This window comes from Coenobita brevimanus, chromosome 75 (assembly GCF_032717465.1).
Source record: "Coenobita brevimanus isolate Jiangsu-jjx chromosome 75, ASM3271746v2, whole genome shotgun sequence".
NCBI lineage: Eukaryota > Metazoa > Arthropoda > Malacostraca > Decapoda > Coenobitidae > Coenobita > Coenobita brevimanus.
The window spans coordinates 25,152,175-25,174,240 of NC_137028.1; the positions used below are offsets into that span (position 1 = coordinate 25,152,175).

General features: G+C 40.8%; 1 protein-coding gene across 1 annotated transcript; it reads right to left on the minus strand.

Annotated features, from left to right (window-relative positions):
• Positions 1–279: 279 nt before the first annotated feature.
• Positions 280–21,860, minus strand: LOC145408091 (cyclin-dependent kinase 20-like). The gene is made up of 9 exons (XM_080278899.1): positions 21,675–21,860; positions 18,880–19,068; positions 18,119–18,229; positions 12,542–12,667; positions 10,084–10,224; positions 3,956–4,042; positions 2,142–2,317; positions 736–873; positions 280–439 (listed from the first exon to the last, which is right to left on the minus strand). Exons 1-9 carry the CDS (start codon positions 21,858–21,860, stop codon positions 280–282), a joined length of 1,314 nt encoding a protein of 437 aa, XP_080135025.1.
• Between the last annotated feature and the right edge of the window lie 206 nt (positions 21,861–22,066).

Genomic DNA, 22,066 nt, shown 5'->3' on the forward strand with positions numbered 1-22,066 from the left:
TCGCACTGAGGCTTCTTCTGTTTGTATGAATTTGCCTCCCGAGAGAGGACACGGGCAAAGCCCGTCAGAGTGTATGGGCACACCTAGGAAGAGGTGCAAATCATCAAGGCTGGGGTAGCGTGGAAGAAGACATCCAGGTTTAAGTTAACATGGGTTGAGGCGAGGCCAAAGGAGTGGGGGAAGAGTGATGCAGTGTTTTCGTCTCCACGATTTTCGTTATAATTCGATCAACCATTTTTTCAAAGGTCACCGTGCTGACTTTCATCCCGAAAGGAGACTCTATAGGAGCGGTGCCAGCCCCAGAGCCAGCTCCTTGCCAAGCTCTCGTAGTTCGTCCACAGTGAGAGCACCGGGGGTGTTGACCGAAGTAGATGTCTGTGGAGCAAGGGCCGGAGCAGAGTGGCGAGGTTCAACAGGCTTAGCTTGATGAACAGTAGCACTGGGAAGAGGTAGAAAAGCACTGGCGTCAAGAGATGGAGGAGGGGGTGCCCCTGCATGGAGGTCCTGACCCCAGACAAAGGTTCCAGGAGGTGCAAACTAGATGCTAATTGCCTGCTGGTGTTGCACCCAGGCTACCTGATATTCGCGACCCCGCAGTATATACGCCACTCCGGTGGGGCAGCTGGGATGCCACATGTGCTGTGAACCAGAGCAGTTGGGGCAGTGGGAGGTGATGGCTTCCCTGGTTTTATATTTCGATAGGCAGCATTGTCTCATGAAGGCCACTGCACATACCGCAAACTGTGGGCAGGCTGCAGGTGGCTCTGTGGTCGCCGTATCTTTGGCACCTGTAGCAGCGGAGTGTTTCGAGAGTATAAGGACAAAGATGGTACGTGCCCTAGTTCCCTAGGTCTAGAGAAGGCAGCAGAGGACCTCGGAGGGTAAGGAGTACCTGTTGGATCTCGTCCCATAAATAATAATAGACAATAATAATAAAATAACAATAATAATAATAAAACGTACTGGTTAATGACGTCTTCACGCGATGGCACCAATATAACTGGATAAATTAGCTGCCCAGTTATCTAAATGATCCCTAGTCCCTCCCTAATCCCCGAAAGGGGGATGATGTACTGCAGGAACAGGGCAACTGTAGCCTGAAGTTCACTGGATTCCTGTCCCGTGTGAATTACTACTACTACTACTGCTATTACTACAACAACAACAACAACTACTACTACTATTACTACTACTACTACAAGATTCACAGTGCGTCAGACTATTCATGGGGTTAAGACGAATAACAAAAACGTAAACAAAATACATGGAAGGGCACTATCTTAATTTAGGGACAAGAATACATCTTCCCCATCAATAAACCATCTTGAGTTTAAATTGTGTATCGGATTGTTCGTTAATCATTCTGTTATCATTTATTCTGCTAGCATGCCCCTCACAAGCAGATCAGAGTGAATATTTTGCTGATTTTTATATACGAAAAGTAAATAGATTTATGATACTACTGAACTGCTGAGAGGACTTTTGTGTTTTGCAGTTGGTAAAGAACAGATAAATACTTAGGCCATTCACTAGGTTTCCCTCCAAAATCCAAGGAACTGTTGAAAGTTGTTTTATTGGCTCAAAAAAGATGAAAAACCAAAGAAACACGCACACAAAACAGACACAGGGCACCTTCTCGCACCAGGGACAAGAAAATAATTATCCTGTCCACCGTCAGTACACATAGGGCTTTTCCTGAGCTTAGGTTTTGTCAGTAATCGTTAATTTATACTTTTACCGTATCTCACTCAGCCACCAAACACTTCATAACCAAACGAAAGTGAATAATATGATGAACATTTACGACAAAACAAAATTATTAGTATTAACCCTTCAGTCAGATGAAGTATATTGTATTTTATGCTTGCTACCTTTAGACAACTATATGAACGTGTTGATAGACTTTAGGAACTGTCAGGATTAGATGCAGCCTTCAGTAACACCTTTAGTATAAGAGGGCTTTCCTAAACTGAAGAAAATCGACTGTTGGTCTCAGTGATAAGATATAAATACGTCACGTCATGAGATTGAAGGGTCCCATATTTAATTGATATTATTTTCTAATCGATAGAATTAGTTAAATATCCATTATAAAGGTGGCCTCTGAATCCAATCAAAAATATATATTTCTCTGACTTCACAAATTCATATATAAAGCATCGAGACGAGCCGCGATGGAGTCAGTGATGTCAGTGATCGGGAAGTCAGTGATGTACTCCTGCGTTGCGGGCGGGGAAGGCTTCGTGGTGGGCGGGATGGGCATTTCCGTGGGTGGGGTGGGCAGAGGCGGGCTGAAGAAATAGTCGTGCATCAGGGCCTGTGGAACATCATTATCAATAACATTATTATTATTATTATTATTATTATTATTATTTTATTGTTGTTTTTATTATTATTATTATTATTATCATTATTATTATTATCAATATTATTATTATTATTATTATCATCATTAGTAGTAGTAGTAGTAGTAGTAGTAGCAGTAGTAGTGGTAGATGGGGAAGCTCACCATCCACTCACTCGATGTAGCGCTGCTGTCTGGTGTCTGCCCTTTCCTCTCCTCCATCCTTCTTTCCTTCCATCCTCGTCTGTCTTTCTTTCCTTCATTCTTTCCTCTTCCTTCTGCTTGTGGGTGACTCTACACTGAGTGACAAGCCAAATGGTTTCCTGTACACCAGGAAACCATTTACTACGCCGGGTGCTAACCATATAACCAAATTTTGGCGCCTGGTGGTTTAGTGGGTAATTATTGCGCTCCAGTCGGATTGAGCAGGTGAGGGTTTATATCCAAGGGGTGGTTGGGGTTGATTGCTCATGTATTGCCACTCAGGGATGAGTGAGGCTGGTCACTCGCATCTTAAATGTCGGGAACAACTGCCTAGCCCCAGGCTCCTACGCTCCTCATGGGGCAATGTAGGATTGGATGATGGATGGATGGATGAATATTATTATCATCATCATTATTATTATTATTATTATTATTATTATTATTATTATTATTATTATTATTATATTTTTGTTGTTGCTTTTGTTGATGACATTCTTGTACACTGGGTTTCTTCTAGCCCGGAGAACCTTTTGATATGTTGTGAGGTAACTTTCACCATTCTGGGGCAATGGAGAAAGAATACTGTCACCTGTGATCCCTGTAGGCCCAAGGGCAAAAAGGGAAACAATGGCAAGGATTAGACTCCTTCTGGGAAAAGTTCAGAAACCCTCGTACCTGGGTTCTGTACTTGCCCAGGGCCCAGTAAAAGTAAGCAGATTTATATGGCTGTGAGGAATGTGTGAGGAGTGGATGAGGAATGAAGGAGAGTGAAAGTGGTGACTGTGTTCTAGATGCGAGGTACGATGGTGTTGTGTTAAACGAAGAAGACAGGGAAGGAAGTCGATGAGTGGGAGGGAGTGAAGTGTGTAGTGTCGGATAATTATGTGCACGAACGAATGGTGTAATTGAGTTAGTTTATTGATTTATGAAAGGCAGAGATAAATGAAGGTTATATGTGTGTTAACATGAGGTGTACGTATATCTAGTTCGGGTTTAGAATTGTGGAAGTGGTACCGATTGTTGTACATGCACAACGTATTGATGTGTAATGATGCTGGGGAAGAACGCTTTCACTCAGTGGCACCTGGTGGCGTAGGCGTGCGGTTATACATATTCCTTCTCCTTCCTCCATATTGCAGTAGACTATCTTCAACCTACGGTCCACTGGATACAGGTTATGATAAATCTACGGTCAAATCAACAACAGCAACTCGTTGTGATAAAGGTATGGAAGAGAAAGACGGATCTGAGGCCCCATCTACACGCTTTCTGCTGCTTTTGGTTTTGTTTCTTTTCTGCTACTGCCTGAGAGCTAAAATATTCTCTCTATCTCTTAACTGTGTTTAAATTTTTTGTGTTCCTATTTTCTTGTCTTCTTATGTAAATCTGTCTGTGAATCAAACTTACGTTGCTCGCAGAAATCCTCTTCTCAGAAAAATATACAAGGAACTTTTTTATCAAGTCTAAGGCATCGGGAGAAGCGTCTGGCAGGACCTGGTGGTAAAAGAAAGGTCTGATTAATATTTTGCAGTGTCTTGCGTTTGGATGGACATTGCTGGGCTAACCCAGTGAGTCCTAGAGTGGTATTCATTACATTCTTGCCATCTCCTAAAGAAATTTTCAATTAGAGAAATAGACATACTATACAATTCTTCAACTTAAGTGGCATTTCCTAAGCTGCATAAATTCGTATGGTATCATCAAAAGTATCCCGAAAAGGAGTCATCTGTATTCATGGAAATAACGAGGCTGCAATAGTATGACCTGCCATGTGTTCTCACATGATCACACCCAGTCCAGGGTCACTTTATAACTTATACTGTTTCTCTCACTAATAATCACACTCATCCAGAATCAGTTTTCCATGCAGTCCTCACCCTACACTCCAAAAACCTTCCACACTTACACTGGTGCATGAAACACTGGGTAGGGGACGAGTCTCTACTGCAGTGATTGAAAGTGGTGTTCTTGTGCCCCAGGGAAGAGTTACCTTTCAGGAACGTCAGACACAGTTTGGACGCCTTTAAAGAGCTGGCAGCCCATGTCAGGCGTCTACGTAAATATAGGTGTATCTGGTAACTTGATAAAGGAGCGAGACAGTGAATAAAGTGGTGTGGGACACGGAAAATTGGGTGTCTGAATAATAGCGTTAGACTGCTGTTCAGAAGGACGGGAGATAGATCACAGACTGGGGCAGGGAACAGGTTGGGGATTCGAATTTCGTTAAAACAGTCATAACTCTTCCGCCACATGACCCACAGGCATTAGCATTATTCATTGTGAACGATCGGCATCAGTGCCCATCTTATGCATGTTAAGGTGCTTGCTGCCATCTGTTCTTCGCGAAATTGCTGGGCCTTAGAAAACGGACTGTGTAATCTTGGCCAAGAATCTAGTACGTAAAAATATAACATCATCATCATCATCATCATCATCATCATCTTTGAATCCTGTATTTTCTCATTAGGAGCGTGAGGTCTCGTGGTTAAGCAATTCCGTTCAGACATTTTAGGTGAGTAATCAGTCGTTAGCCTAAACTGACATTATGTGAGAAATAAATCCCAACCATTCCTTGGACCTGAACCCTTATGGACGATAACGGTTGGAGAACTTTAGCCCACTAGATCACCAGGCTTGTGTTTGTTGGTTCTATGGTCACCAAGCAGGGAAGAAACTGGTTCTGTAAATAATGATGGGATAACTTGGGCAGCAGTGTTGTGTTGATCATTCACAAAACCACTGCAATCATACAAGTTGTTATTATAGCCTATTATGTCCGCTTTAGCCCGTTCATGGTCAGGACAACTCGAGTATTGTCGTCCCGCTAACCCGAGACGATTTTGATTAGTTGAAGGTGAATCACAGGAACCCCCAGCGTCAGTACTGTGCCCATTAGCCTTGCCATAGTCCGACTACCCTAGCATTTTACTCCAGACGATTTTATTCAGCCGAGAATGAGTCATATGAGCCTAAGAGTGTTAACCTGGCCAAAAATTGCCCTCCCTCCACCCTGAAGGCTGATTGGTGACAATAGAATAACACTAGAATACCGGGCTAGTCATGAAAAAGTGTTATAAAAAAGAACAAGCCAATAACACTAGAATATTGCGCTAGTCGCAAAGATGTGTTATGGAAAGAACAAGAAAACAACGCTAGAATATTGCGCTAGTCGCAAAGATGTGTTATGGAAAGAACAAGAGAATAACGCTAGAATATTGCGCTAGTCACAAAAGTAGTGTTAGGGAAAGAGTGTTAATAGCCGTAATATTGTATTATTCTGCCTATAAGCATTAACGGCATGAATGCTAGAAAATGATGCCAGTCACAAAGAAGTCCTATGGAAAGGATATAGAGACACGGGTCTTTATTCTGGCGAAACGGCTTAAAAAGAAAACAAATCGCTGAGTTAAGGTAGACGGAGTGGTACAGTTTGGCTACATAACCCATATGCCAACACAGATCTTAACCCTCTCAGACATAAGATCAGGCACGTGCACAGACAGACCCCAGCCGATGAGGAGCAGCTGCCCGGCTGCGGTTTTTTGAGAGAAAAGTCCTCCTCAAAGCAGGATATATATATATATATATATATATATATATATATATATATATATATATATATATATATATATATATATATATATATATATATATATATATATATATATATATATATATATATATGCGCCGGAACTCAGCAAAGGCCATTAATATGCCCTTGCCTTAATCCAGTCTGCTCCCACTGAATGAGTACAGAGGCACACTAGTAGTTCTTAGTGAAGTCCACTCGCTTCACAACCGCTGTCAGTCTCCTGCTGACCCGTAGTGAAGTACAGTGAGATCAATGAGATATATTAAACCTGGTCCACAGGACACTGCTGTTGCATTTCACAGAAACATTTTGTCTCTGAAGCACTCCACAAAGAGATTGAATTATGTTTTCTAGCTGTTCAGGAACTAGTTGTAGCCTATATTCAAAGTCTAGTTTCAATAGGCCTATTTCCATTAGCTAAGAGGATACTGAGGATAATGTGATACGATACTGTATAGGAAGATCAGATGTCCATCCATCCATCCATCCATCATCACTCCCTTATTCCTCCACCAGGAGCTTAGGGGCCCGAAACTAGACTTCTTAGTCCCAATACTGAAAGCAAGAGAGACCAGTCGCAACTCATGAGTGGAGTATGTGAGCAATAAACTCAGCCTACTCTCGCATGTTTTTTTTTTTTTTAATGCGAGGAAGAAGGAACCAAAGGCCATGAGCCCGCAGTAACAGTTCCCTCCAAGAGAAAAACTAAATACAGTAGAGAGCCAAATTCAAGATCCGATCATTTTGAGATGCCTGGACACACTGCGTTTGAAAGACTGGAGATCATAGGCAGCAGGAAATACAGACAGAGGGAGACAGTTCCAGAGCTGACCTGTTGCATAAATGAAAGACTGGGAGTAACGGTTAACTCTTGCATCTGATTGGAGCGTCTTAGCCCACTAGACCACCACGTGTCTATTTGGCTACATGGTTGTCACCTAGCCTAATAAATGTTTTCCTAGGCTACATAAAGCCATTTAGCTTATTACTCAGCATAGCGTCACCTGATGGTGCCACTACATCAAGGATGGTGGGTGCCCCCACCCACTGTTACGGAAGAGGCCATTACATTAAAGTTTCCATCATCCTGACCTTTATCCTGCTTTAGAAAAAAGTGCGGTAAGGTCCAGAAAACGACCAAGAAGCAATGAAGAGGGAGAATTATCAATGGCATATCCAGTAACACAGGCAAGACAATCCTTGGCGCACCAGCCGAGGCCACGGTATTCCGACTGTGTCACGGACCCAGCCATGAGCACTGTTTTTTTATTAATTTTTTTTTTTATTTTAGAGATGCGGTTCTAATAAAATCGATCCGTCGATTGTCTCGAAAAAAAAGAAAAAAAAAATCAAGCCTTGTCATATGTTCCTTAGCAGCCTACATAATTCATCCTGTCAACTCGATCTCTGCCAATTCCCTTCCTTCATTCACTTCCATAATTTTTTTTTTTCAATCACGGTACTTCACCTCCCTCTTGGCATGCCACGTCTTCTTTTCACTTCAGATTAACCCACATATGCCATTTCCATTACCCTATCTATATGTTTTATCTCCGCATGGCTCTAATCTCAATGAACTGCCTTCTATGTACTGTACCGGTGTATCCTATATCAACAGGCTTCCTTACTCAGCATCTTTCGCAAATCACATTATTTCTTACCCCATCCACTCTTGCACTATCCATTCTCATTCCTCGCTAATTCCAGTTTCCCTGCTATTACTCTTGACTTTGTTTCCATGCCTCACCAATGTTACACACATATGGTAATGTGGAGCCTAACACACCTCCAAGTATATCAAAATATCTCGGTAACAAGTGTATTTCATTATAATTTTGTACCAAGATGACGATTTTATTAAAAAAATAACAATATTATTAAGCCTGAGCAAAGTAAGTGATCATATTATGCAGTAAAAGTTAGTCTTGATAGTGGTCCCCACCATCCACTCATTCTGTGTAGAGCAACCTTCTGGTCAATCTACACTGAGTGACAGGCCAAATGGTATTTGAAAGCAAGGAAAATGCACACTTTATTGGATGGTAGCCACGAACCAAATGCATGTTTGGTGCGGTAGTGGGTTTAGGTGCTCCAAATGGTTGGGGCAGGTAAAGGTCTCCCTCCTAGGGATGGAAGGGTTTGTTTCTCACCTACTGCCAATCGGACGAGCTAGTATATTCGCTCTTGACTCAAATATCAGGACTAAGTGGCCTAGACCCAGGCCCTAACTTACATGATGGAGTAAAAAAAAGAACTGGATGACAGACAGGAAAGTCAGTCATTGTTCTAGTTCTCATCACACTCAACATGCCCTTCTATTCTCTGAACATACTCCTATGCCACTGAAAGTCTTCACATACCTCTGGTTATGCTTCACCGCCATGTTAAGTTAACTGGTTGATGTTTGAATAGAATGTTGTCAGGCAAATAAAATCGTCTGACATTAAATGGAATAGTATTTGAATTTTCCCACCCATGAAAATATTAATGATGAAAATCTTAACTTAAAGCCGTTATGACTCTCCCTTAACTGAATATAATCAAGTGGCGTTTGCTGGAATAAACTTCTAGAGTTATTCCACCAGTGAGAGGATTAATGATAGTATTATCTATCTTAGGTGTCTATTTCAGATCCAGCTGCATAACAACACTAATGCTGTTCCAAGCACGAGAAGATTAACTTGTAAATTCCTGCTAAGTGGTTAATATAGATAAATGCTGGACCCGTCCATTTTAAGTCTCTCATACACTCGTCTCGTGGTAGCAAGGATAAATTAGGAAAGACGTTTTGAAACATAAGTGATTAGCTCTGATGCCAACATAAACATAAACTTATATTCTTGCTGCTGCTAAATAACTTTATTAGAATTCGGAGTGCCCTTTTGTCGACTTTAATTAAAAAAAAAAATAAAAAAAAAACAAGTACCTGTATCTATGCATTAATTCTCTGATTCCAGTAGAGAGCTTAACTATTTTATACATGTTGCCACTAGACGTTTTTATTTAATGTGGGTTTCTCCTCACTGTCTAAGGGTCTGAAGCACATGGATGTCTTGGTAATGCTAAAACTATGTATGCCTGGTTTGAAGCCCATGTGTGTCTCAAAAATGCTGAAATTACTGTGTTTTGTACTGGACGGCTGGTTTGAAGCACATGGATGTTTCAGTAATATGGAAACTTGTGTTTTGTACGGTTGGCTTGAAGCACACAGATGGTCATATTTTGTGGTGTTTAAAGTTTGTGCTTTGTATGGCTGGTTTCAGCTTTAAAGAATCGGAAGTTTCCCAGTGGCAAGTAGCATAGTTTGGCGATAGCCAGAGTAATATACGGAAGTCGTCAGTCGAGATTTAAACAAGCGGATTTCCTAGTAATGCTTGTGATCAGTAAGATCTGGTACTGATGAACGTAACTTTGCCATCAGTTTGACTATGGAAACCTTTATGCCGTGGGAAACTCTTAGAGGGAAAAAAATAATGTTTTCAGGCAGATTCAAAGTTGGATCCACATGAGAAGAGAGGGCTGTACCTTCAGGCCACACAGTCGCTAAAAGGTAATGGTCAACGTTTATTAGGCATTTTTTCCGCCATTGGTATTTTATAACCAAATAACAGTACCAGTCGGTATTCATGTTGGTACAGTATCAACAGCTGTATTTTAGGAGCTTACAGTGACAACTTCAGCAATTTATTTACTCGGTGTGATCACTAGCGTCAAATTCGTACCAAATGGAAATAGAAAATATACATAATTTTTTTCCCTTCATATTAATTGTAGAATACGTGTCATTTGTCAGTGTTATCAGAAGCCAAAATTTTCCTCTTCTTCATCATCTGAAAAAACTAAGGCATAGTTGAAAGGGGAAAGGAGAGGGATCTAGGGTCACTGATGCTATCTGCATTTACCGTTGCGTTACAGATGCATTCATCAATAACTGACTACTAACCTGTTCAAGAGGTATTGCCTTGGACTCTGGAAAGGTGATCTTCTTGTAGTCCGGGAGCTGTGACAGTCCAGGCCAGGAGACCTCACTGGGCGTGCCTAAGATACGCAGCACCACACACAGCTGGTCAATGTCGCTTTCTCCCTGTTGGCCATAAACAAAGATTAAAGTTGTTGTGGTTGTACTTGTTAGTGGGAGTAGTGGAGGTAGCACTATAAACCTATCACTTTAACATGCTTACAATCGCCAAATTTTCAAACTGAATGCTGATAGGTAACAACATTAGACCTAGAATATGATGATAATCGCGAACAACAGCTGTGGAAAGATATAGAGCCGTATTATAATGTTTTTTTCTATCACTGAGCCACGTGAGGAAAACGGAAAAAGGACAAAAATCTGGCGTGAATAGGGGTTGTTACTGCTTTTGCAATCTAGGGATAGTAAGAGGTGAGGGAAACGGCGCCTGACTTCACAAGGGATATCCTTATCAACGAACTATCTGCATCTGTGTTTTGCGATACAAAATGGCACCAAGAATGCAAAATTTCCACTCTTATTAAACGACCATGAATTTACTGATAGGGACCATACACAAGTCCATCGAATTCAGGGTTGCGGGTTTATTATTTATTTATTTACTTCTTTACTTGTTTATCTATTATTCTGTCTACATTGAGGGCACCAAAGATTCACAACACCATATACGGTTTTCTGGTGCTGTTTGCACCCTGTTGGACACCTACTAAATTACAATATTACAGCAATGGTACACATACACAAATCAACCCTCGTGAGGTGTAAGGACTCGAGTCTAGGCTACAAAATCAACCGTCACAGAGAGGTTCCGGGAGGAGTGAAAGAAGGAGGGGGGGGGGGGGCAGAGGACGACCTTACTGAGAGTGCAACCATGAGCAAAATATCGTCTATAATCCTCTGCTCCCAACGTGCCTTGCTTTCCGAATTTCTCATCGCACCTCAAATGGCAGAGAGTACCCTGCGTTGCTTCTCGTACTCTTTTGTTGTGCTTCATCTTGCTAACACCTAATACTAGTTCGTGTAACACCTTCCAGTGCCACAGCCAACTGAAAAGTTTCAGCGAATAATAATTGTTCACAGCTGTAGGGTAACCTAAGATCCACATCACAACACATAGTTGATCCATGGTGCTTTCAAATTGCCAGACACATACTGCCAATTCGCTCATCATAACTTGGACCAAAATTTTGTCCTTTTGTGGCTATGTACACATGAGTGACATAATGAGATTCTATTACTGCTCTACGTCCTTATCATAATACCTCATCGTGACTAGCGTTATGCTCCCACGTTAATTTCTTGTTACAGATCAGCATTCAAGGTGAAGAGACGTTAATCTTAGTCCAAGTTAAGTGAGAGAAGTATAGGTTGACACAATAGATAATCCTTTCGATTCTTAGGAATTTTTTGGATTGAACAAAATCGTCTGGTGTAAGCCAAAACGGATACGCAGGTGTGCCGGTATCAGAAATTAGTAACTTCAGATAATTTTCGAAGCCTCTGACTCCTAGGACTTCTCTTACAAGAAAAAAAAAAAAAAATCTGGCGTTTGCCTGAATAATATCCAACTGCACCAACTGTCATGAATGGGTATATTGTAACACTTATTTAAATTTATTCCTGAAATGTGTATGGACCCCGATAATAGAAATGTGTGTCCTGCTGAGGCAGTAGTAATGAAGTAAAAGCAATACACACACACACACACACACACACACACATATATATATATATATATATCCATCCATCATCCTACGTTGCCCCATGAGGAGCGTAGAAGGCCGGGGCTAGGCAATTTGGTCGTGACATCTAAGATGAGAGTATGTATATATATATATATATATATATATATATATATATATATATATATATATATATATATATATATATATATCCATCATCCAATCCTGTATTGCCCCATGAGGAGCGTACGAGCCCGGGGCAAGGCAGTTGGTCCCGACATTTAAGATGAGAGTGAATTTAAGAATATATATATATATATATATATATATATATATATATATATATATATATATATATATATATATATACAGATCTTCAGACTGTTCCCTACCACAGTCTGGGATTGAGCTCATGCCCTATCAAACAACATACTACTTCTCTAACCCCTTGAACACCTCCTCCCCATTGCGTATGCAGATGGTCCTTTACATATATCATGAAGGTGGTCCTTTACACATTTCAGGGATAAGTTCTACAATATCATTTTTTTTTTCTTTTAAATACTATCCATTAGGTTCTGTAAATGTGGGAACTGGCAAATTGGCTATTTATTCATAAGCGGACTTTTAAGTGGCAATATTTATGTAATTTACATAGGATGAAATAGCATAAGTTATTAAATATATAAATAATTAAATAAAACGAAAGTCGACAAACAACGATGACTTGCAATAATTACCGGGAAGACAGGTGAGCAGTTAATCATCTCGCCAAAAATGCAGCCGACGGCCCACAAGTCCACCCCTTCGTCGTACTGGCGCGCTCCGTATAGCAGCTCCGGCGCTCGGTACCATCTCGTTGCCACCTGAACAAAAAGGACATCATCCGTTACGCTCAGGCTCCTGTAGCCCTCTCTCAGCTAGTATATTCGCTTGGCGTTAGCTGCATGGAATAGAGTAGGCTACCAATACAGAATCTGCGCTTGGTAATATTTCACCATCTGAAGTTCATTCATTCATTCATTCATTCATCATCTAATCCTATGTTGCCCCATGAGAAGCGCAGGATCCCGGGGCTAGGCAAGTTGGTCCTGACATTCAGTGTGAGTGATCGGCCTCGTTCATCCCTAAGTGGCATTACGTGAGCAATAAATTCCAGCCATCTTTTGGATATCCTGCACCGGCTCAATCCGATTGTAGCACCTTAATTGCCCACTAAACCACCAGGCGCCATAATTTGGTTATATGGTTACCACTCACCGTAGATCCTGGAGTACAGGAAACCATTTGGCTTGTCACTCAGTGTAGAGTCACCCGTAGAAAGAAGGAAGAGGAAAGAATGAAGGAAAGACAGAAGAGGACGGTAGGAAGAGCGGAAAGGGCAGTCACCCAAGAGGAGCGCTACATCGAGTGAGTGAATGGTGAGCGTCCCCACCTACCACTCTCCAGCTGAAGTTAAACAAGAAAAAAAAAAAAATCTATACTATTGCGTCTTGTTTTTGTTATTCTTGCCTGTGCCGGACTACTTTATACAGTATCATCTCGCCGCCTCCCGAAAAAATGGACATTATTCTTAACATATGTATTCATGCTCCTATGACCTACAGTCAGATAACACAAAATAATTCGGCGCCAATCGGAATAGAATAATTGAGTTGCTTTGACCATGCGATGGTTAAAGAGGTCAGAAGAGCAAAGTCGAAATACAGTAATGATTTAGAATTTCACTGGCACAGATACTTATGATATAGTTATGTGTTTGGACCCTGATTCACTAAGAACTTTACGATCAGCTTCCTCTCGTAACAGATTTTAAATTGCAGGATCAACAAAAGACACGCTGTTTCTGTTCTCTCCTTTCCCCGTCCTTCCAGTAACAAATAGGCCTGTAATCTGTATTTTTTTTTTTTTAACTAACATTTGCTTGTGCGGAAAGACCAAGAGACATGGGAAAATGTTACATCTTTCTTCCGTGTATTAGTAATATTAATAATAATAATAATAATAATAATAATATTATTATTATTATTATTATTATTATTATTATTATTATTACAATAATAAAACAAAACATTATTAAAACAGCAAGTTGATGGTAATTTGTTTAGGAAATATGCAAGATAAAAAAAAATAAAATGAGTCCACCTTACCCTAGAAGGCTAACATGTTCGTGGGTGAATGGCCCGCTGAAGCTAGCCTATCATGATCACCCTGTTCACTGTCCGCTTGCATGCCAAACGATCACGTTGGAGAGATGCTTAACTAGCGAGACAATGCTGAGTCATCAAAATTATAAACAACCTCGTCGCGCATTAAAATTTAATTAAATTTTAAATACTTTATTTCCACAGAAAGTGGTTATTCTTCTTACATTGTACTTACATGCTAACGGTAAATTTAATGATACGGTACATACTGTACATACAGTATATGGTTTAAGACAATAGTACACTGATGCAGAGTTGTTCTTGTGTTAGTTGTGAGGCCATACAACCAAGTTTTGCTTAGTAGGTAGTCTTTTAGTTTTGCTTTAAATATATATATAAGTTATGGGACTCTTTAATATATAATGACAGCTCATTCCATAGTTTAGATCTGCTTCTGAAAGTGATCTGGTCCCTGTGTCTGTGTTAACTTTTGGAACATGTAAATTATTTCGTTGCTTGATTATGCTGCAGGTTATATACATTGTTGACGGTCGGGAGAGACAGGATGTGCTCTGGGAGGAGATTATGTAATTTTTTAAATATAGTAACTGCTAGGTTAAGTGTTGTTAGATTACCTACGGTTAGCCATTGAAGTTCTCTAAGAATGGGGGTAACATGATCATACTTCCGGGCTCTTCCGTCTGCATCTTTTGCAGCAAAGTTTTGTAGTTTCTGTACTTTTACAGTCAAAGTGGTATTGGTTCTACACCATTTAATGTTACAGTAGTTTAAGTGACTTAATACCATAGATTTTATTATGATTACGCGAATATCTTCATCAAAACTGTTTTATTCTGGTAATAAACATTAGAGCTCCCATTACTCTCTTGCTTATTGCTTTAATGTGATTATCAAAGATCATGTAACGGTCCATATAAACGCCGAGGTTCTTCACAGTGTTAGTTGGTTGGAATGTGGTGTCGTGAAAATGAATGGTAGTGTCATCACGTACAGCATTTGTGATATCAACTGACGTGTACCATTACTGGTATTAGTGTCGGATTTCACCCAACTAATGGAGACAGAAATTTATATATTCACCATTTAATTTACGCAATTTTAAGCAATCTCTCTTCTATACTCATCATTACAAATGCACTTTTCAGTTTGTACGGTAATAAATTGGAGGGGGGGGGGGCGAGGGTCCAGTCGTATCTCAATCCGTTATCGCATCTGCGTTAAAATCGAATCAGGTTAAATTAGGTTAGGTTAGGTTTGTTTGGGTTGAGTAGGGTTAGATTAGGCTAGAATAGGTGAGGTTAGTTAAGTTTTACCTGGATGCAATGAAAGATGGAGAGGCAGTTTACAATGCGGGCATAAAATTGCCCATGGGTACAAACAGTTCCGGTAAATTATACTGAAAATTTATACTGGTAAGGAGCTCATGATTCACCTCCACCTCTTTACTTACTAAGTACATAAAAAACATTTACGATAGATGGTTATAGAAGAAAAAATCCTTAGCACTGTTCAAGTTCAACAATGAGTCTACAGATTCCGTGTTTGTTAGTTGGGTGTAATTCCGAAAATATATCCAGTCACCCTTGTAGGAGCTTGATGTTATGTTGGCTTCTCTTGGTGATACTTTGTTTCATTTGAGATAAAAAGATCACAGATGGAAACAGTCGTATAATGGCAAAAAAGAAAAAAGAATTCTATTATTAACACACAGCACGGACTGATATCACATTTACTTCTTAAATTTCAGGCGTGCCAAAGGTACTGTAGAAAGAGGTGGACACCGGAAATCAACTGCGTCCATTAAGGTTTCATCATTTAATTCAACCATTAATGTACTGACAGCACTATACACAGCGTCCACCATTTTTTTTTTTTTTTTTTTTTTTTTGACAGCAGACGAGGCGATCAAAGCGACTGCTTGCTTTCGTTCACATTGTTCTAACAGGCTGCTATATAGGCTACAAAGCATTCATGATAGGCGTGAGTGTAGCCCAAGTAATCCTTGCGGTACGTGATGCTATTCAAAATCTCACAACGTTCTCCATACAAACTGTAGGTACTGTTAAATTGGGGAGAACTGGGAAATCAGCTTCAAAGCAGCAATGAAAAAGTAATAAGAAAAGTTTCCCCATCATTCTTCTTGGTACAATATATTGTTGAGTTCAGAGGAATATTCTAGTAGTGAAAGAGTTATTGATGATTGTGTGCTATTTCTCCAGTTCGAAAATCCTTTACAAAATAGAGTATAATCGTTATCAAATAGGAATAATAGAATAAATATGACTTCGTATTGAAACTGTTAACCCCCTGAATCTAGCGACGTATTACTGTTTTAGTCCCTGCTGTTTTCAGACTACTTAACTTGCAAGGACCTGTAGTAGTGGAAAAATTAATCTGACCCTTCTAATTTGAAATGTTTCATCCGACCTGAATAAAATCGAGAAGTAGCAAGGATAAAACACAAATGACATAAGGTACTGACAATGTTGACTCCTTGGATCCGGTGTGGTATACATTGTAGCATAATCTTGGCACCTCCAGAGGAATTTATTCAGTTTTGGGGAGACTTACGAAAAGGGGGAGTTGGGTAGTCGTCATAAATACTGTACAATCATTAGCCTACTAGAGATCCGTCCTAACGTGACTGAAATCGCCTGGAAATAGCAGTAGTATAATGAAAATGAGGTCAAGGTATTGGTAGTATTAAAAGTTGATATATAATAATATAAACCGGTAAGGGTAGGGGATCTAGTGAGCTTAAAAATCGTTAGCTAAAACAGATATCGAGGAAGATAGTCCCTCTGGGTTTAAGATGGGAGATGAGGTTCTACGGCCACCTCCCGTTTGTGGATACACTAGTAAAACTCTAAGGCCGCTTTCACACGAGGCCACCGGTGGCCACCACCAGTGGCCGCAATTAGATGCCTCCCATAGTTTTCAATGGAGCCTTTCATACGAGGCCACTGCGGTTGCCCGGCCGGCAACCAGCTCCCGGCGGTGGCTCGCTCACGCAACTAGTGTCCGCCACTGGCGGTTGCTGCCACTCGCTGTAAAGCATTTTTTCAAATCGGAGCATTCATACGGCACCACCAGTTGCCGGCCTCTTCACACTGGGCCACCAGTGGAGGCCATCGGTGGCGGCCACCGGTGGCCTTGTGTGAATGCGGCCTAAAGGTTACATTCGACACTAAACTGCAAAGGTGGAGGCTTACTATATCCTTAACTCTCACCCCCCCCCATTTTTTTACCCTTCAGCTCGATGATGCACTTTGTCTTTTATTTTGAGCAATGGATTTTTTCTTTTTTTACGTGATGCCCTGTAAGGTGAAGGTGTTAAGGAAAAATTTTTACTGCACCCTGGCCAGCCTTGAACCTCAAACCTTCTGATATACCTTAGTTAATTGTAGGCATACTCTCCCATCTGGATGTTTTACAAACCCTGTAGTCACTGGTAGTCATGTACACAGCGTCACAGGTGGCGGGTTCAGGGCATTTCAAGTTGGCTAGCAACATATGTCTGTCTCAGAATACACCCCTTAAGAGAACTCACTTCCTTAGGGGGTCTAAGCCAAGCCAGGAGAGTATCCTTCCAAGGAGTCCATCTCCCACTCATGGAGGTCCAGTCCATAGGGCAGTTACAGCCTGCTACACATGTCTGATATATTATTAGACATGACTGCACGTTAAAGATTGCAAGTACCCCGAGAACCCACCAGCCCACCCAATCATTACCCCATCCGACCACTCACTCATCCACCCACTCAGTGCAGTGCCTTAGCAGCAGCAGGATGACTAAGCAAGTTGAGAGAGAGAGAGAGAGAAACTGTAAATATAAAGTAATGGGTTTCATACGATCACCAGCACAGAGGCCCTATAGAACTAACGTGAAGAAAACGGTTTAAACTACTGTTCGTTAACTACAATACGGTCGTTAAGACAGACATGCAGTGTTTACTTAGTCCCCATTTTCCCTCAAGCTAAGACAACCATCGAACTGATAAGCCACGTCCTTATTACGGTTCTAGGTACGAGCATTCTAGGTGCAAAAGAAGACTGTCGAAATTTTCATCCATAGCCAGGGAATCGAACCCAGGAATTCTAGGTTGCGGATCGAGTGCGTTTCCAGGACAATGAATGCCAGACTCTGACCTGATGGGAGTAGAGGCGCCGTCCCTTCCTGGAGAACACCCGACACAGGCCTAGGTCGGCGATCTTCAGCTGGCCTTTCTCACTGATCAGGAGGTTGGCTGGTTTGAGGTCCTTGTGGGAAATATTGGTGGGAAGTATTAATGATGATGATGGTAGTAGTAGTAGTAGTAGTAGTAGTAGTAGTAGTAGTAGTAGTAGTAGTAGTAGTAGCAGCAGCAACAACAGCAGCATAGTAGTAGTAGTAGTAGTAGCAGTAGTAGTAGTAGTAGTAGTAGCAGTAGTAGTAGTAGTGGTAATCTATCTCTCTGGACCCAGACAACTTAATCCAAGAGGGTTGGCCACAAACAAATCGCTTCCTTTTCAATAATAGTAATAATAATAATAATAATAATAATAATATTTAATGTACGAGTATAGAATATTATACCTTTTGTCATCTACGATTGTCGATTTCTGAACAAAATCATCGCATATTTGCCTGACTGAAATACCTTCTGTTATAAAGATGGCCACATGACTAGCGGCTATACGAAGATCCTAAGAGCTAGTAAATAATTTTTATAAAGTCTCAATTTTCACTTTAGAATATGACTGGTAGTAGTTGATTTACATTCACATCCAAAGTTGTAATGCTGGGTGAAGAGGGATGTAAACTGAATCCAATGGTCTGACCGGTCTGAGAATTGAAGACGGGTCCTTCTGTTGATAGCTGAATGTACAAACACCACCGACTCCCCCATATAGCAGTGATGATGGCGTACCCTGTGCATGATGTTGCGCTGATGGAGGAACGCCACACCGGACAGCAGCATGTGGAGGTACGCCTTAACCTGCGGTGGGGTCAGGGGGCGTGTCGCGTCTCGGATCATCTCACCCAGGTCACCCTGCATCAGTTCAAAGGCCAGCACGAACCCGGCACCCTCAGCAAACACATCTAGCAGTCGCACCACCTGAAATAATTATGATCGTCATCTTCGTCATCATTTGTCATCCTCTTGATGTAATAAAAGGGCTTACTGTATCATGGATTATTTTATTTAGGTTACCCATTATCATTTACAAGATCAGTATGAACATTGGCACCCTCGGCAAACACGTCAAGCAAACGCACCACTTGAAATATATCATCATAATCATCATCAACATCATCATCATTAAGACACCAGAATATTGCTTTTGGAGGTGTGAGTCGTTAGGATGCGTGTTGTGTTATAGTAAGGTTGTTCAGCATCAGTTTGAATGTCAGGACAAATACAGCATCCTCGACAAACATCTCTAGCAGCTCCACCTGGTCAAATATCCTCTTCCTCCTCCTCCTCCTCATCATCATCATCATTATCATCATCATCATCATCATCATCATCGTCATCACTCATTATCGCACTGGAGAAATAAACAGTCTTGTTGCATCAAGGATTATTTTAGTAAGGATGCCCGGTACCGGTATCAGTTCAAAGGCTAACATGACTCCAGTAACCTCCTCAACACCTCTAACAACAGCACCAACTGAAACATATCATCATCATCATCATTGTCATCATCATCATCGTCATCATCATTATCATCATCATCATCATCATTATTATCATCAGACAATTTTATTCTTATTTACGTTCAGGCTTCTGTAACTCACTTTAAGCTTGACAAAATCGTCTGGTGTTAGTTGTATTAGAATACCAAGAGCTGTTCCGACCGTGAGAGAATTAATAGTACTGCTACTGACACACTCATACCCCTATGACTCACTCTTCAATAAATAATATCGTCTGAAACTTGCTGAAATAAAATGCTAGAGTTGTTTTGCCCATGAGTGGGTCAAGATGGATGTAGATGTTGACAATCTTGATACACTTTTACTCCCGGGACTACACTATAGTTCATTCAGGATATCCATGAGGCAGAGATATTCCAGCTACGGCAGCTTAGTTTCGTAGCTCAGTGGCAGAGTAAGATAGTACCACGGCTCTGCATCCTCTCCGTAGTATTCGTACATCCTCGTGACTTACACCTCATTTTTGTGTTACTCTTTTGTTACAGTTCGGAAATCAAGACAGAGAGAGAGAGAGTAATTTTTCGCCTATTTTATATGAGCAAATTACAGTATATACTTCTCATCCAGTTAACGCCAGACGACATGATTCAGCAAAGAGTTAGAAGAGCCTGAAAGTGTTATATGAATAAAAGTGTGAATCTGAGAGCTGTAAGCTGATTTATAGCAATGCCTTCGTCTCCTTGAGTGTAGTGGTTGGCATGACCTGATGGAAATCAGTGCCACTTTCCTGAGCGACACAAGTAATGACAAAAAAAAAAAAAAAAAAAGTCTCGCGGAGGTGAAGTTACGTGCTATCAGTTGATATGCTGCAGCGCCTTGATTTTGAAAAGGTTAGTCTTATGTTATGTTTCTTTCGTTAGTCTTACGTGTTGTAGGTCTAAGATAACAGTATAGCACCAGCAAGACTAAAATAGAAGGGTAAATTTCCGTACTGTGAGCTGCAAGTGAGTCACAGGAGCCTGGGAGTGTTAGTATAATGAAATATTCTAACAGCAACACGAGGTGATCTTTCTTGCTGTGTTGATGTGCTGCAGCGTGTCTTCTTCAATATTCTATTACAGCTGACGACAGGCAGTGTTGTTCACTTGAAAATGATTCACGGAAGGCTGAGAGTGTTACCCGATCACTACGGTTGTGCACTGTATTTTATTTTATTGTTGCCGCTGCCAGTCGATTTCATACAGCTCTGAAGAGACTTTTCGAACTGGAGATGTTATACTTAACATTCATTGACCCTTTCATGACAAGAGTTTTCCTATGAGTTGAGTAAAATCATATTAAAGTACAAGAATAATATACTAATCACGTCATCAGACTGCAAGAGTTAATAGGTCACGCGTGTAAAAACAGCAAGAATATAACAACCAGAGAGGTTGCAGTGCCTTGCTCTTCTTGAGTTCAGTGATGGGGCAGTGTCACAGGAACCTGGGAGTACTAATATGAATTAAAGGTTACTAGTGGAATGCAGGATGGTCTCCTCACAGCTACAGTACACTGACATACGTCGCTACATATTACCACGACGATTAATAAACACAAAAGAATATATGGTCCAAAACTTTGTGTGTTTGTATGGTTTGTCTTCTGACCACAAAAAAACATTTTAAAAGGCCTAAACGTAACTGATGATCAAGATGTTTGACAGGGTAATTGGCCACCTGGTTTGCTATTAATTGTTTAAGAAAATGATGGAATAAAACTAAATAAAAAAAGGTTTGGAAGAAAGACGAAAGAAACTGAACAAATACAGTAGCTATCCATCATGGTGTGGAAACCTCAAAAAAAAAAAAAAAAAAGTATATCAATAACAAGAATAAGATACAGACGAACTTACGTGCTGAGTGGTGATCAGCTGCTGTGCTTCGATTATGGAATGGTTAAGCTTCTGAGCTTTTTCTTTAGTAAGTCCTGAGTGGTACAGGTCTAAATTAAAGTACAGTATGTAACATCAGCAAAAGTAAATCAAAGAGATAAACTTGCGTGTTGAGAGAGAGATAAACTTACGTGTTGAGAGTTGATTTGCTGCAGTGCCTTGATCTCTCTGAGCGCAGTGGTTGGCATGCCCTGATGGAGCCTGCGTAGTGGCACCTTCTTGAGCGCCACCAGTTCCCCGGTGTTGTTGTGTACCGCCCGCACCACCACACCGTGTGCGCCCTCGCCGATCCGGCCCACAACTGTGTACGCATCCATCTGCCTGTATACATACCATGGGAACTTTCTTAATGTATACTACACTCACTGATCTTTCCCACAACTATTTACACATTCATTTACCTGTGTTTGTATCATGTTTTTAATCCATACCACACCGTATACTCTCTCAGCAATTCTACCACAACCATGTACGCATCCATCTGTCTGTGTACATGAATTCTTTTTTAAATTATAAATACTAC